Consider the following 15,959-nt stretch of genomic DNA (forward strand, 5'->3'; position numbering starts at 1 on the left):
AAAGTATTTACTGACTTTAGTTTTGAAACTTTTGTGATAATTAAAAATATTTCGCTAAATTTAAACCGTAAAATCAGTTATATGATAAATATATATATTGTAGTGTTTTCTTAAAAGCCAGTTCCAGTTTTCTTTTGACCTGAAATAATGCGTTTAATTATTTTTTAACCTGATTAACTTAAATACACTGACTTCTAAAAGTTAAAGAACAGCATGTTTCCTGTGTCTAATTTGAGAATGAAGCAACCTAGAAGCAAAAAATTTTCACGACATGTTCACTAAACAGCTCTTTAATGAATGCTACATAGAATGTTTCCAAAGTTCGACACAAACATGAATTACAACAAAAAATTGCACTCTTGTCAGAAAAATCCTGTCTCGGATTCAGGTCTGGGGATTGAGCTGGCCATTCCATCCGTGACCCTCTTCTTCAGCAACCTGAGCTCGGTGCGGTCGCGCATTGTCGTCCGCACGAGGACCAATAGCAGCGGCATATGAGCGGACATACTGATGAAGGATCTGGTCTCGATATTTCGCACCGATCAAAGTTCCTCCATGGAACACATGCAGTTCAATGTGACCACCGAGAGAGATCCCAGCCCAAACCGTTATTCCACAATCTCTGTAACTGTGTCTTTCCACAGTGTGGGATTGGTTGTATCTAGTGTGTTGTTCCCTCCAGATCAGCTTGTAGAGACATTAGGTATTTTATCGAAGCAGGAGAAGTGAAGAATGAGCAGCCTCTTCGCCAGGAATCGAACCAAGGACCTCTGGAAATACGCCCCCAGCGTGCAGACCACCACACTACGAAGGCATGCGAAGAAGGCGGGAGAACTACCTTATATACCCCCCTTTTAAAGGGCGACTGGAGTTTTAGGGGACCCAATTGCCAAATCCTGGGTTTGGAGAATCCTCATCCACCACCCTTTTAGTTAGGGCGCCACTGTAGAGCTATTAGGTTATTTCGGAGCAGGAGAGAGGAAAAATGAGCAACGCTTTCGCGGGGAATCGAACCACGGACCTCTGGAATATGTGCCCAGCTTGCAGATCATCACATCATAAAGGCATGCCAAAAAGGCGGGAGAAATACCTTATAACATTTCTTTGGAGGTATGATAGTACAATCAAACGAAATTGTCACATCCGAACTTGTGGAACAATTGAATGTATACGTGAAAGTGGATCCAAGGAGGAATTTTCATTTCAGCTGTTTATTCAAAAACGCAATATAACCCAATCAAACATACCTGTCGTCTAACATACCAAACATGCCTGTCGTCCAACGGGAGGCACAACAGTGTTGCACATTGCTGTATTAAACGTCTTCATTTCTAACATTTGGTCTTCGTAACATTTGGTAGGATGATATCAAGACCACATTTGAAAAGGAATGGATATTCCGTATTCTGATGGAGGTGAGAAAAATTTTAGTGACATCATCATCTCTTCATTTCAAAATAAATACTACATTATCATCAACTTGCTTAACTTACTAAGATTAATATTTCTGGAATTCTTTAACAATAATTCCTTTGCATAAGTAATATTGTTTGCTTCATTAAACATGCATTCCTTTATAATCACTGCACCGAAGAGAGCCGAATTTAGACTTACGTTTTTTTTAGAAATTCAAGTAGTTGCTTTTGAAACACTGAATTTATGTCGCTTTGATTAATCTCCTAGGCTAAAACACATATTGCATCAAGTTCTCGAATTAATCCTGCCTTGGCAAATTACAGGGCATAGTATGACATTTACCCATCTAAAGTTTCGAAGACGAATCCCCAGAAGGCAAATCTGAAGGTCTGCTACCACAACCTCTCGTGTAGACTTTTGGTTCGTCAGTATCCATGCCTCAAAGACACTATATACACATGCACATTTTCTCTGAGAGTCAAACGAGCAACTACGATTTAACAGTTGGCACCAGTAACCATCAGTCCGAAAAGGGCGTCAACACTGATCTTAGAAGTCTTAACCGGAACATTCTTGCATTTATTTAAAATTTATTTTAAAGTCTTTCTTTTATATGCATGCATCAGTGTTTATTTATATATAATACTATATATTGTAGAGACATTAGGTTAATTGGAAGCAAGAGAGATTGAAAAATGAGCAACGCGTTCGCCGGGAATGGAACCACTGACCTCTGGATTACGCGCCCAGCGTGCAGACCACCACACTACGAAGGCATGCTAAGAAGGCGGGAGAAATACCTTATAAGCTGACGACCTGAATTACTGTCCAGTGTGAACCTGACTCGTCTGTGAAGAGAACAGATTCCCATTGTTGACTGGTCCAGGAGACTGTTTTCTTACCCAACATAAACGGGCATCTCTTTGTCTTTGGGTCAAACGGACACAAACAATTAGTCGTTTTGCATACGAACTGTATTGTGCAGGCGTCTTCACACTGTAATAGCTGAGATTCTTGTTCCTGCTGCCATTAAATGATCTGCCATGAGCTGAGGCAAAGTAATGTTGCTCCTCCTTCTTGCAGAAAGAGCTAAATAACAATTCCCCGCATGTGTTGTAAATCTAAAGTCTGCCTAGAACATGTCTTCTAGGCACAGAATCCTCGGATTCAAACTGATTCCACAGTTGGTGGACCATACTACGATATACATTGAGACATCTGGCAGCATCAGCTTGTGACATCCTCATTTCCATCCATCCAATCGCCCGCCACCTCAACGAATCGGGCAAACGATTTCTCCTGGGCATTGTTAGACTCTACTGGATATTGTCAAAAAAATTGCTAATAAAAATTGAAGATCATCACTCGTGAACAAAACTTGCAATTTTTACATTTTCTCTCCAACTCCTGTATAAAGTATTCATTTGTATCAAATACAGGTGGTAGCTACTGTTTTTGCATTTTTTTCCCCTTAAACTTCGTTACTATCATGCATATAAATGCATATTATGCACATGAATTTAAATGTTACTGACATTTTTTGTAATTATGAGCTTTGGAAAACATGCTGTTCCTTTACAAGAAAAGTTTTATTTAATCTCATTTAGAAACAGGTAATAGAAAGTTGTACGATATAATATTTGTGCAACATTCTGACCGGCCTTTTCTTATACTTTTTTTTTTTTTTTTCAGATTTTGCATGCTGGGCGACAGAATATTGAGTTCAACGGGATATACTGTATGCTCTAAAGAAAATATCAATGGTTCTTTATTTGGAATATATTGCAAAGCCATGGGAAATGCTACCTCCACCAATGCTAATGACACTATTTATGTGTGCGACGATTATTTTGAAACTCATGATGTGCAAATTAGAAAAGCTATACCAGGACTTTCTAGTGGTGTTTTCTGGGGTGAGTATTTTTGTTGATATCTCAAACTTTTCGGAATGCATTAAAAGAGAAAAGATATTATGAAGTTGAAAATTTCCTTTAAAGTGAATTTTAAAATTAAATATAATATATAATTAATCGTTAATGTCGCAAAGGATATCCCTAGTGAAATTACAAAGCTATAATTAAATAATATTTTTATTTCACATTACGAATATAAAAATAATATAATCGTTAATAACCTTTAGGATCATTTTGCGGGTTTTTTTAGGAGGACACGGATGCAAGTTTTAAGACATCTGATTGGGACTATTCGCCGTCGGGACGTTTCGCTGTTGAGACATATTTTTTCTTTACACGACTGTATTATATCTTTCTGTATTATATTATGTAAATTTAGTTTAATAATTTAATTTAGTAAACATTTTATATAAAATAATGTATAAGATGTTTTCCAGCAAAATTTTATACAATTAAATCCTTACACATGACATACTAATTTTAAGAAAGTAATATGCTGACAAGATTCCAAAGTAATTCCGTTTCCCGTTCAGATTTCATAAAAATGTGAATTTCCTGCTTGTAGGAGTGACGTCTCTGAACTAGCCGATCAATGTTTGAAGACATTTTGACGAATCATGTAAATATTGTCCCTTGCATAACTTTAAAATCGATAATGTAACTTCTGTTATGTCGGAGGTTTAGACCCAGTTCTCTTTGACACTGACATAATTTTCCAACTAACTATGTCTAATTTCTTTATATCTGATACTTGTAAACAACTATATATATTACAAGCAACCTTTTATTAAGTATGCAAGAGGTAAACGGAATTATTAAACTAAATAAATTTAATACGAGCATAATACGGCAAGATATAATAGACTCATGTGAAGAAAATATATCTTGACTGCGAATCGGCCACGGTGAAATGGCGACGGCGAAAAGACCTAGACCCTCTGATTGAACCTTGATTTTAGTTGTGTAGCCTTGATTTCATCAAATTAGAGCGCTAGAAGCGCTTACGTCACTCATCAATTTACGTTTTTTAGGTCAGTTCGAAATCATATCCTTAAGTAAAAGGTGTTTTCATGTGGTTAGGATTAATTATTTCACTGGCATGTAAAGTTTCTCTCTTTTGATACTGGTTCGCCATAAACCCATATATTTTCCGAAAGCTTATGTCACAAGTAGAAAACTCTAAAGTCTTAGGGGCAGAGGGACAAGCGTTTAGGAGCTATAGGACCCACAAAGTATCAGTAAAGTGTTCGAAACATGAACTAGAAGTCTCTAAAAATGCTCGTTTCACGTATTTATATGAACTAATAATATAGTAAAGGCCCGGTGGCACCACAGGTCCGGAGTTTGATTCACTGGCTGGGCAAGGTCCACTTAGCCTTTCATCCCTTGATTTCCATTACTTGGGTCGATAAAATGAGTACCAAGTTCGCTTGGGGACTAAACACTGGGAGTCCTGCGACAAGCTGACCACTTGTTCAAGGCATATGCACCCTGGGGCCCATGGTCAAGAAAGCAGATTTCGTGCACTGCAGACCTGGTCCCATTAGGGCTGTTACGCCACTGAGTTTAGTAATAATATAGTAAGAAGGTGTAGATCTCAATATAAAGGAAGAAACAACTGCTGGAAAAGAAACAATATACGCTGGGATGTTGAAAATGGAGACAATTAATGTGAAATTCATCAAATAAACAGTGAGACGGGCAGAACGACAGTTCACAATGGGCACATTTTACAAAAGCGATAGCTTTAAACTTTGCACACTCATCATTTGTCAATGAATCGAAGCAGCAATACATTGGTGGAATCCACATTCCAGGTTCGTCGTCTAAGAGTCCGCCCTTATAAAAAGCATACTTAATCAAGTTCTTGAAATGAGGAGTGCTGAACTGATATAGGGAAAAGGACTGCAGGGCCCGAAAACTATCACAATGCCAGATGTGCTCCTGTGTCTGGATAATGATTGTATCCGTTATGTAACAAAGAAAAGATGTATAGCGTCTGAAAGAACTGAATATCCAGTGGCTGGATCTTTCCCTTATATCCTTCAGGTACCAGTTCGTTTTGCAGGACTTTACCACCAGGTACTTCAGAAGCAGACAATGCATGAACATACATGAAATAAAGATGTCGTTTCAGGAATATTTCCATCAATACACATTTTAATGATACTTTATGGGTCCTAAACGCTTGGCCCTCTGCACCTAAGACTTTACATTTTTTCTAGATAATGGTTTATATAATGTTTAGCACAAAAACAAGAAGTTAGTTCATTTACTAGGGCTGAATAAAAAACAATAGTAATGCATGGATAGTTCTTAAAAAGATTGCATTGCCATAGATAAAACCACTTACAGTTCCGTAATATAATCGCTGCTATGTCTGCCCCCTTCAACCAAATTATTGGAAAACGTCAAACTACAGGATCCAGTAAAGGAGTCTTTGATTTCAAAATTAAATATCTCAAAAACAAAAATTGATCGAGGAATACAACAAGCGATATGTTTATTGTGAAAGCCGTAAGAATTTTATGTAGAAGTTTCAAAATAATAGTTACACAAGCTGGCAATGGCGCTGTAATCGTAATACGTATAACTAAAGCTTTGAAAGACGTCAGTGTACAGTGAAATCTGTTGGCAGCTTTCGCAAGTATTATTTCAAAACTTCTGTATAATAATCTTACAGCTCTCACAGTAAATATACCGCTTATTTTACCCTCTATCGATCTTCGTTTTCGAGATTTTTAATTTTGGAATCAGCTACATCATTGCTGGACACCCTGTATCAGAGTGTTTATTTCTGTTGACGCCTCACGCTGACCTCCGTAAAACACGGATAGCCTTCTATGTACTACTGGAATGGAACCTTCGCAATAGTGCTTTCAGTATGGCGAAAAGATACAGATATATATCGGATGAGTATAACGGATCTTCTAATAATTACCATCGCTATCATTGCAGGAGATCCGTGACAGCCCCCGCCTTATTATACCGCAGCGTTATAGTGCATTTCCAGATAATGCACAACGCCATTTGCATCCAGCAGGCAAAACACCAGCGACGAATCCCTGACCTGGATCTGATAAATTTGCCGCACAGGCAGTTGCATCCGTACTCCAGAGACTGTCCAAGGGGAGTGCAGCCTCCGCGGTCCCCCTTGGGCTTTACAGAGCATGGGAACAAAAAAGCTGTAACTAGTATTAAACGAAGAAACCTGTGCCCCCGGAAGCAACGAGATTCAAGAGAGTGGTCCATACTAACTAATGGCGTCCCCTTCAGGGGACCGATCGAGACCAAACACCCAAAGACAAACACAATAACAAATGATGTAAAGAGCCCACAGGCAAGGGTCGGACAAAACAGTATCAATACGGTCCTTGCCAAGCCTGAACCATGCACCGAATGAATGGAGGTTCTAGTCCTGTGAAGACTGATTATATACCCCCGTAGTTGAGACAACCTAAGTACAGATCCTAGCCAGTACTTCTCAGGAATTCTTCTGAGTAGTCAGAGTCATAATGACAGTCCTGCATTTTGACTCGGTATATGGTGAAAAAAGAGGATGGGATCTGTAACCAAGGTATGTTACCACATTCTCCTGAGTGCTGGATGCAAATGATGTCTCAGGTGACGAATAAGATCCTCCTCCGTTACAGTGCGCTGCGTCAGAATGACAGCCCTGCATTTTGACTCGGTGTATGGTGAAAGAAAAGGATGGGGTCTGTCACCAAAGTATGTTACCACTTTCTCCTGAGTGCTACATGCAAATAATGTCTCAGGTGACGAATAAGATCCTCTTCCATTACAGTGCGCGGCGTCATAATGACAGCCCTGCATTTTGACTCGGAATATGGTGAAAGAAGCGGAGGAGATCTGTCACTAAGGTACATTACCACTTTCTTCTGAGTGCTGGATGCAAATAATGACTCAGGTGAAGAATAAGATCCTCCTTCCTTACAATACGCGGCTTCATAATGAGAGGGCTGTTACGGATCCCCAGTGGCGACGGGGATCAAAGGTATGGACAACCTGCCATATTTATTCAGTAGGAATCTGTGTGAAAATGCTATCTTCGCCAAAATGGAATAGCAGCTGTGAAGGATCCATTGCGCAATAAAGGAGGTTATCTATGCTTCGATGTAGTCCCTGCAGGGCATCAACAGAAATGGACGTGTTGATGCTATACGACGCTTTCTAGTAACTTGGTAGAAATTGTAGACATAGCAGAATATTATATTGAAAGATTGTAAACGTTTGTACATATGGTAATAGAGTTGTTTTGGAGCTGTCTGCATTTGGCCATTACTTTAATCCTTCCATGCAATCTTCTCCTAGACTGATAGCCACAATACATGTGTTTTGCCAAACTTTCAAAATGTTTTTGCATTGTGCTTCTGCCCCATTACATGATTCTTGTTTGAAGTTCTGATAGGAGAACTAGTGAGTTCTGATAAGAGAACAATTTCAATCCTTTAATTGTCGAAATTAAAGTTATTTAGAAGCTCTGAGTTCATATTTAAATATTATTAAGCTACATTGTGTTAAAAGCCCATGTAGACTTTATTGATAATGAGAGAACCGACAGCCTGCCCAAGCAGGTGGTCTCAAATGTCAGTGCAATGGATATTGAAGTAACAGGTTCGAAGAAAATTGCTATTAGAAGAATGAAAGAGTTTTACGTTTAGCAAATTGAAAACTCAGTGGTTCTCCTCACCTAAAAGCAAAGGATTTATGGAGCTAATTAAAATCACGAGTAAGCTGAAATGTATGAACAATATACACGTTAATGAGGTTTTAAGTGGACGTGCTAGGTTTCCGTTCTATTTCAACCGATTTAATCTACAGGAAAATAAACTATGTAATAGTTGTTAGGTTGATGGTGATGCTAGGCATTTTGGGGTTGATTGTAGTTTAACAGCCCCCATTTGACAGATTTATTAAATTACCGATTTTAATGTAAGTACCATTTAGATATCTGTGGTGTTCTATGTTGTGATTTGGAGTTTGCGGTTTTTGTTTGAAATTTTGTGTTAGATGTGCTTACTTATTTTTAATTAGTGCCCACCAGCGGCCGAGCGGTAAAGTCGCTGAACACTGGTAGTTCGGTCCGAGGTTCGAATCCCGCGAACGGGCTGGCTGCATGGGCGTTTTCGTGGTTTTCCCCATGTGTAACGTGTATACGAGCCAGTTTCCCTTAGAAAGTCCTCCACGAAGGCATCCCTCCCCTTAGGCAGATAGCCCTCGAGGCTTTGCCATAATCATACACACACACACATATTTATTTTTAATTTTTTTTTTTTTTTTGTTGTTGTTTGGAATCGATCAAGTTGCTGACTGCTCTCGTTTATGGAGAGACCGGACCCCTTCTTCTGAGCTATGAGGACACTCGTGTCCAGGTGGGATGAAGGGAGCCTCCAATTCTTACAAGGGAACGAGTGTATATAATAGCCTTAAAACTCCTGGTAAAAATAGTTGGAAAACTGGTCTTGAAGATATACAAGATGAGACACAAAAAAACGAAACTGTGTAGCTTGAAAACAAAGTGGAATTGGCAACAACTGTTTTGGTGACGTCATGCCACACTCCTCCTCTATACATGCGGCCAGTCTCGACTTAACCGACCACGCCAGTGGGGAGCACTGCGTCATTAAGTTAACACGTGAAACTGCATTCTGCCGGAAAAATGTCTAATATAAAAAACGAACAGCGAATTAAGTCAAGTTTCTCATGAAACTTAAGAAATCAGTTGCAAAGGAAACGAAACATTTCAAATGTTAACGGAGGCTTATGGAGATGAAACGTTGTCACATGCACGTGTGTTTGAATGGCATAAGCGGTTTTCAGGAAGAAGGAAAAGTAAGAAAGATGCTGAACGTGCTGGGCGCCCACTTCATCATGACTGAATGGATTCCCAATGGTCAGACACCATGACTTCATTGAAGTACTAAAAAGACTTCGTGAAACAATTAAGGAAAAAAAGGCCACCTGTTGTCGAATGATGGATGGCTGTTGCCCCGGATAATGCAGCCGCTCACACGGCCCTATCTGTCTGTGATGGGGCATCCTCCATATTCACCTGATTTGGAGCCATGCGACTTTTTTATTTCCTAAATCTTACTTAAAGGGAATCCATTTTACCTCAGCTGAAGGTGTTCAGTCAAAAACGGAAAATCTCCTGAATGGCGTTCTAAAAACCTTGTTCCAGAACTGTTACCTACAATGGCAGCACGGAATGTAGAATTGTGTGAATGCTGAAGGGAACTACTCTGAAGGTAATAATGTCACGGAGAACTGATTCTGTAAGCACAATGATTTATTGGACCAGTTTCTCTCTCTTTGTGTGTGTCACACCTTGTAAATTAGGACATCATAATATAACATTCAATATCAAAATCATTCATTAATCATAAATCATGAAATTTGTAGAAACCTAAATATCGTATAATGACATATGTAACTGATGCATAAAAACCTTGTATTTATAATCTGTCTTAAATCCAGCTTTACCGTGGTTTCATTTCAAATGAATAGATCAATTTACATTCATTAGCTTAAAGGAAAGAATAAAAAAGGAAAAGAAAAAGGAGGCATAAAAACTCACGTACTTGTGAATAAATCCCGCTATTAGCAAAATTCAACGTATATTCTCTAAGCAAAAGACCAACATCGAGTGGGCTGCATATCATCGTGTTTAGGAACGTTTCACTGGCATATTTTCGTAATTCACGAGGGACTAAATGCGAAATAAATTTTAGAAATAATAATATGATCTGCCAGAACGAAATCTACCTTTCCGGTACTTCGTTGTTGATGGAACTCTTATCCTTCTAGTTTGCCACGAAGATATTTAGGCACAAGCGCGATTTAGGATACATATTAAATTTATATACAACTTTGTCCTAAGATAGGTATTTTGACACAAAATCGTAATTTTTCTGAAATGACATTTCGATTTTTTTCCATATTTCGATTCTGCTTCTCAAATTATGAATAAATATTAAATTTTGTTAAATTTGGTGCGAAATTTACGGAGAAATTTTAAAATTTATCTTGGAGCATGTTTTTCAGTTTAACCCAAGAATAATTCACTTGGCGAACTTCTTAATTTATAGCAGCCTCTTTTCCATTGTAAACAATTGGAAAAAAGTCATCGTTCATTATTTCAAACAATTTTAACAAAGTGCGTAAAACACATTTGGCGTTATTTTTGGTTAAAACGAATATGTCAAATTTCAAAACGAGCCAGTATGTAAATTCACGTGATCCTAGGAAATTTTGAATTAAAAAACTCTGATTTTTGCAGGTATGCTTAATGCGTCTACTTTACGATGATGGTAAAATTTTATAGGTTATAATTAAAAAAGGTTTTTTTTTCAAAAAATTTATAAAATTATTTAAAAATACAAATTTTAAAATTAAATCATAAAAAGTGGTCGAATTTTATTTGGAATGAACCTAAATTTCGAAATGTGAAAGGAAGAATCAAGTAAGTTTAATAAAAAAGAGAGATATTAATAAATATAACTAAACTCAATTAACATTAAGGAGCTAAAATTCTGAGAACTAATTTTTTAAAAACTACTCGTGGCGATTTTTACAAAACTTGGCAGTTTGGCAGGATTTGAGTGGTAGAATCGAAATATGGAAAAAACATTGGCATGCCATTTCAGAAAAAGTCCGATTTTACCTATATTAGAACAATGGTATATATAAATCTAATACATATGGTAAGTTGCGCTTTCGAGATATGAAAAATGCAAGTTGAATTTCGTCAATCGGCCCAGTAGAACGGAAGATATATATTTTTTTTTTTTTAAACTCAGTATACTTTTTGCCTTCTGCTAGTGTTACCTCATAAATGATGGCGTTATGATGACAAAATGATATTTATGAAATGTTCTTTCTTTGCAGAAAATATAGCTACGCGATTTCGCGATAAAGGTGACCTGATTACTGAAAGCGATGACCCTGAGCATTACCAGCCACGAGGGCAGAACACCCTGAAAGCACTTCTCGTTGATATATCAACTTCTTTCACTCTTTTAGTAGGCATATTTTTTCCTTCATGTACAGGTAAATTAACATTTACTTTTTCTTCTACATAGTACCTACTCTGTATATTCTTGTTGTCATACAGCTGTTTTTATAACAAATTTCTTTTGCGCTCTGCAAGATTGGTCTTTCAGCATGTGAGGAAAAGATTGTAATATAGTATGCTTTTGAAAGGTTCAATATTAATTACATTGGCTAATCTTCCATAAGCGGGTAAGTTTGCCCCAAATTATTTTGGCCTTCAAAATTTGGCGAATTTTTTTGGCGGCAATGAGAGCACTAAGACGTGGTTTTTAAGCGTAAACAGAATAGTAACTTTTAAGTTTTGCAATAGTGAAACGCCGTTATTTTATGTAAACAAAATAATAAAATGAGACGATAAAATACTAGATGAGTAAAACAAAGTCCATCAGCTTTACAAGTAAAAACATAGTCCTAGATACTTAATTCTTGATAAAATAGTATAATGGATAATAAATTGTATAACACTTTCCTCTGACTCCAAAATTGTCAACCAAGTAAACATATTCAAATTCACTAACAACGGCAACATCATAAACTCACTAAAATATACAAGCTACTATGTCGTGTAATTCAACACACTAAACGACAAAACTTTAAACATTCCACATCTTTCGATTGCCACATGCAAGAGACAAAACTAAAAAAAAAATAATAATAACTGCCCGGAAAACATTAACTAGATAAAATTAAACGAAAACATTCATAAATTATAAACTTCAAGTCATCTCGTCTTGATTTCTGAAGCATTTCTTCTGCAAAATGTTATCCAGTTTGTTGGAAAAAGTGGTAATCGGTCGACGAGAGGTCAGGCGAATATAGAGAGTCTCGTATCCCAATTCGTTCAATTTCTGTAGGGTCAGTTGCACGACGTGCAGCCGAGCATTGTCGTGAAGAAGAACTGGCCTCTTTCTGTTCACCAGTGCGTTTCTGTTGCACATGCGTTGCAATTTTTGGTGCGTTTAGTCGATTTGCCGTCAGTACTTATCTGCCATAATCGTTTCGTACAGATTTAGGAAGCCGTGGTGAATGAGACCGGCCGCAGACCACCAGTCACCACAATTTTCTTTTGGAGCAAATTTGGCTTTGGAAAGTGTTGTGGTGTCTGACAGCGGTCCAACCACTCAGCCGAATGTCGCCGGTTCTTATAGAGAATCTACTTTTCATCGCATGTAACAATTCAATCAAGAAAAGGGTCGTTTTTGTTGTGGAGAAGAAGAGTAGACGATATTTCAAAACGGCGATTTTTTTTATTTTCGCTTCAATTCGTAAAGCACCCACTTATCGAGCGTCTTTGACTTTCCTATGCGATTCAAGTTTTGCTTACGCGAAGCTCCTCCGCAAGCTCTTCGAAAAGCTGTGCACGGGTCTGTTTCAACTTTAAGTCTTCAAACCGTCGTCATCCCAACAGCTGAAGAATGTCCACGATGCTCTTGATCTTCCAGGTCAAATTCTCCACGACGAAACGTTTGATACCACTGTTGAACTGTAGATTCATTAACCCTTTTCTCGCCCATAATTTGTTGACATTTCGAGCCATTTGTGCTGCGCTATGGCCTAGCTTGTACTCATAAAAGTAAATTTGTGGAAAATCCCGTTTTGACATCTAAACAGAAACACCTAGTAAATATTTTTGAAAATAATTTTGGAACAAAATGATTATTATAGAAATATAGAGCGAAAATAGAGCTTTAAAGTGATATATAAACCAATATAATTAAAAATATATTTGTTGCTAAAAATGTACAGGAAAGATAAACAATTGCAAAAACCTGCATTATTTTCCGGACAACCCGATATAATAGTAAAACTGCAAATAGATAAAATTTTAAAAATAAACTCAGTATTTGAAGATTAAATTTAAAAAAAAAAATCTTCTGGTAGAATTAATTACCGAAATAAAGCTCTAGGTTTGCCACAGGAAAACATACAGCCAGAAACCAGAACCAGATCAAAATCGCGCCAAACTAAAAACTCGTCAAGTTTGACGCTCACCTCGATTATGGAAGATTAACCACTATATTCATCTCAGACATCGAATGGCCATAACTTTTATTAGAGACATTCCTATAATCCATGAATATGATATATATACTGATGGTTCGGGTGTGGGCGAGAGTCTGGGTGCTGCTTTTGTTGTATAGTTCTTGGCATGAAATCGGATGTGGCAAATTGAGATTGAACACATATAATTCAGTATATCGATCAGAACTTTCCAGTACACTACATGCTTTAAAATGGTCGTATAAACATTTGAATGCACAATGGGAGATAATGTTATTAACTGTCTTTCTGCCTTACAGGATTATTTGTTGACAGTGATATAGAGCAAATTTTTTGTATACAGTTCAATTTTTTTTATTCTTTTTAATAACTGAGTTTAAAATTGTTCTAAAATGTTATTAGTCAAAATTTTAAAATTCTGCCAGAAATAAATCCAGAAAAGCGGTTCCTTATGTAAAATGATGATTTGTTCCTACAATTTTAGTTCATTTTCCTGACTAGGCGCCTGCGTGTGTGAGCGTACATGCGTATCTATGATTATCATCCTTACAGGGTAAACAAAAGGGAGAAGTTAATCGATGATATCTCAAAATTTATGATGAATTTTTTAAATTTCTATCGCAACGACTCAGATGTAAGGCTCACCTATCTCTTCCGGAACGGTGGGGGACTTGAATTTCGAAAGAGGTACCCCCGAATTCCAAGAATTCCTGAGAAGACATTTCGACCATTCTCATCTTTGTACGACTTTAATCAGCCCAGATATTAATTAAAAACTCTTAAAGCGCTAATTTTTGCCCTCATTTTTACTTCCTTGTTCGAAGTAAAAAGGAACTATTGTAATCGCTAAATGTTTCAGGCAGCATATTTCAAGGAAAATATCAATTTTGACCGCTTTCAAATGCAATTTAACGATGTATTTGCGTGATATCTGTACGTAAAGACAAAATAAGACTCTTTTCCTCCAAAAAAATTACAAAACTGCATTAAAATGAATTCTGACGAGAATTTTTCGTGGCGTCTGTACGAACGTATGTACGTACGTACCTACGTATCTCGGATAACTCAAAAACGAGTAGCTTCAGAACGTTGAAATTTTGTGTATAGAACAGCTATAACATGTAGATTTGCACCTCGTATTTTGGTTGCAATCGGCCACACCAAACGTATATAAATATATTTATATATATATCCAGTCTGTAACCCGGCTCAGTGATCTCAGTTTCTTTGCTCTTATATGTTTGTAAATTGTACATTTTTTGCTTTAAAAGTAATTAAATTATGCTGTTCTTATCTTCCGGTTAAGGTTTTTATGCCTTTAAATCTGTATGCAATAGTTTGACAATTATCAACAATTTCAAAGCTGTTTAAGTGCCGCTAAGCCTAATAATTTTTTTGATCGCGGCCATTGCTTGTTTACATTTGAAACAGCAGACTAGTGGATTTGTTTTCAATCTAGAGAAACTTAGCTTCGCAACAACAAAGATAACGCCTTCATTTATTATTGTGAATTAAATCATGCGTAATCCTTTCTGGAATTTTTTTCGAGGAAATAAGTGTTTAAGATTTAGTTCGTAATTTTTAATACAGATATTTTGAATTTTCATGTACTTTTGCCTAGTCGCGAAGTGAGAACTGAATTAATTGAATGAGAAATACTATATCGTCTTTGAAAAACTGTTTCTTTTTACTTCCTTGTACGAAGTAAAAAGGAAGTATTGTAATCGCGAAAAGTTTCAGGCAGCATATTTCAACGAAATTATCCATTTTGATCGCTCTCGAATGCAATTTAATGATGTTTTTGCGTGATATCTGTACGTAAGGACAGAATAAAAGACTCTTTTCCTCCATAAAAATTATAAAACTGCTTTAAAATGAATTCTGAAGAGAATTATTCGTGGCGTCTGTACGAACGTATCTCGGATAACTCAAAAACGAGTAGCCTCAGAACGTTGAAATTTTGTGTATAGGACAGCTATAATATGTAGATGTGCACCTCGTATTTTGGTTGCAATCGGCCGCACCAAACGTATATAAATATATTTATATATATATATATATATATCCAGTTTCTTACCCGGCTCAGTGATCTCAGTTTCTTTACTCTTATATGCTTATAAATTGTACATTTTTTGCTTAAAAATGATTGAATTATGTTGTTTTTATCTTCCGGTTAAGGTTTTTATGCCTTTAGTAAATCTGTATGCAATAGATTTAGAATTATCAACAATTTTAAAGTTGTTTAAGTGCCGCTAAGCCTTTTTTTAAGGCGGCCATTGATTGTTGACATTTGAAACAGCAGACTAGTGGATTTGTTGCTAATCTAGAGAAACTTAGCTTCGCAACAACAAAGATAACGCCTTCATTTATTATTGTGAATTAAATCATGCGTAATCCTTTCTGGAATTTTTTTCGAGGAAATAAGTGTTTAAGATTTACTTCGTAATTTTTAATACAGATATTTTGAATTTTCATGTACTTTTGCCTAGTCGCGAAATGAGAACTGAATTAATTGAATGAGAAATACTATATCGTCTTTGAAAAACTGTTTCTTTT

The 15,959-nt window shown here is 36.8% G+C and overlaps 1 protein-coding gene across 2 annotated transcripts in view; it reads left to right on the forward strand.

The window, feature by feature from the left end:
• The window catches only part of LOC118205151 (solute carrier family 12 member 7-like), a 430,643-nt gene that overhangs the window by 277,080 nt on the left and 137,604 nt on the right, over window positions 1-15,959 (forward strand). For both annotated transcript variants that reach the window (XM_085822721.1, XM_085822719.1), the window contains 2 exons: window positions 3,109-3,329; window positions 11,238-11,399. In XM_085822721.1, coding sequence (XP_085678847.1) covers window positions 3,109-3,329; window positions 11,238-11,399 — 383 coding nt within the window. The remainder of the gene's footprint in view (window positions 1-3,108; window positions 3,330-11,237; window positions 11,400-15,959) is intronic.

Source organism: Stegodyphus dumicola, chromosome 1, assembly GCF_044657685.1.
Source record: "Stegodyphus dumicola isolate Sdum_Otavi_A_Nest chromosome 1, ASM4465768v1".
Lineage (NCBI taxonomy): Eukaryota > Metazoa > Arthropoda > Arachnida > Araneae > Eresidae > Stegodyphus > Stegodyphus dumicola.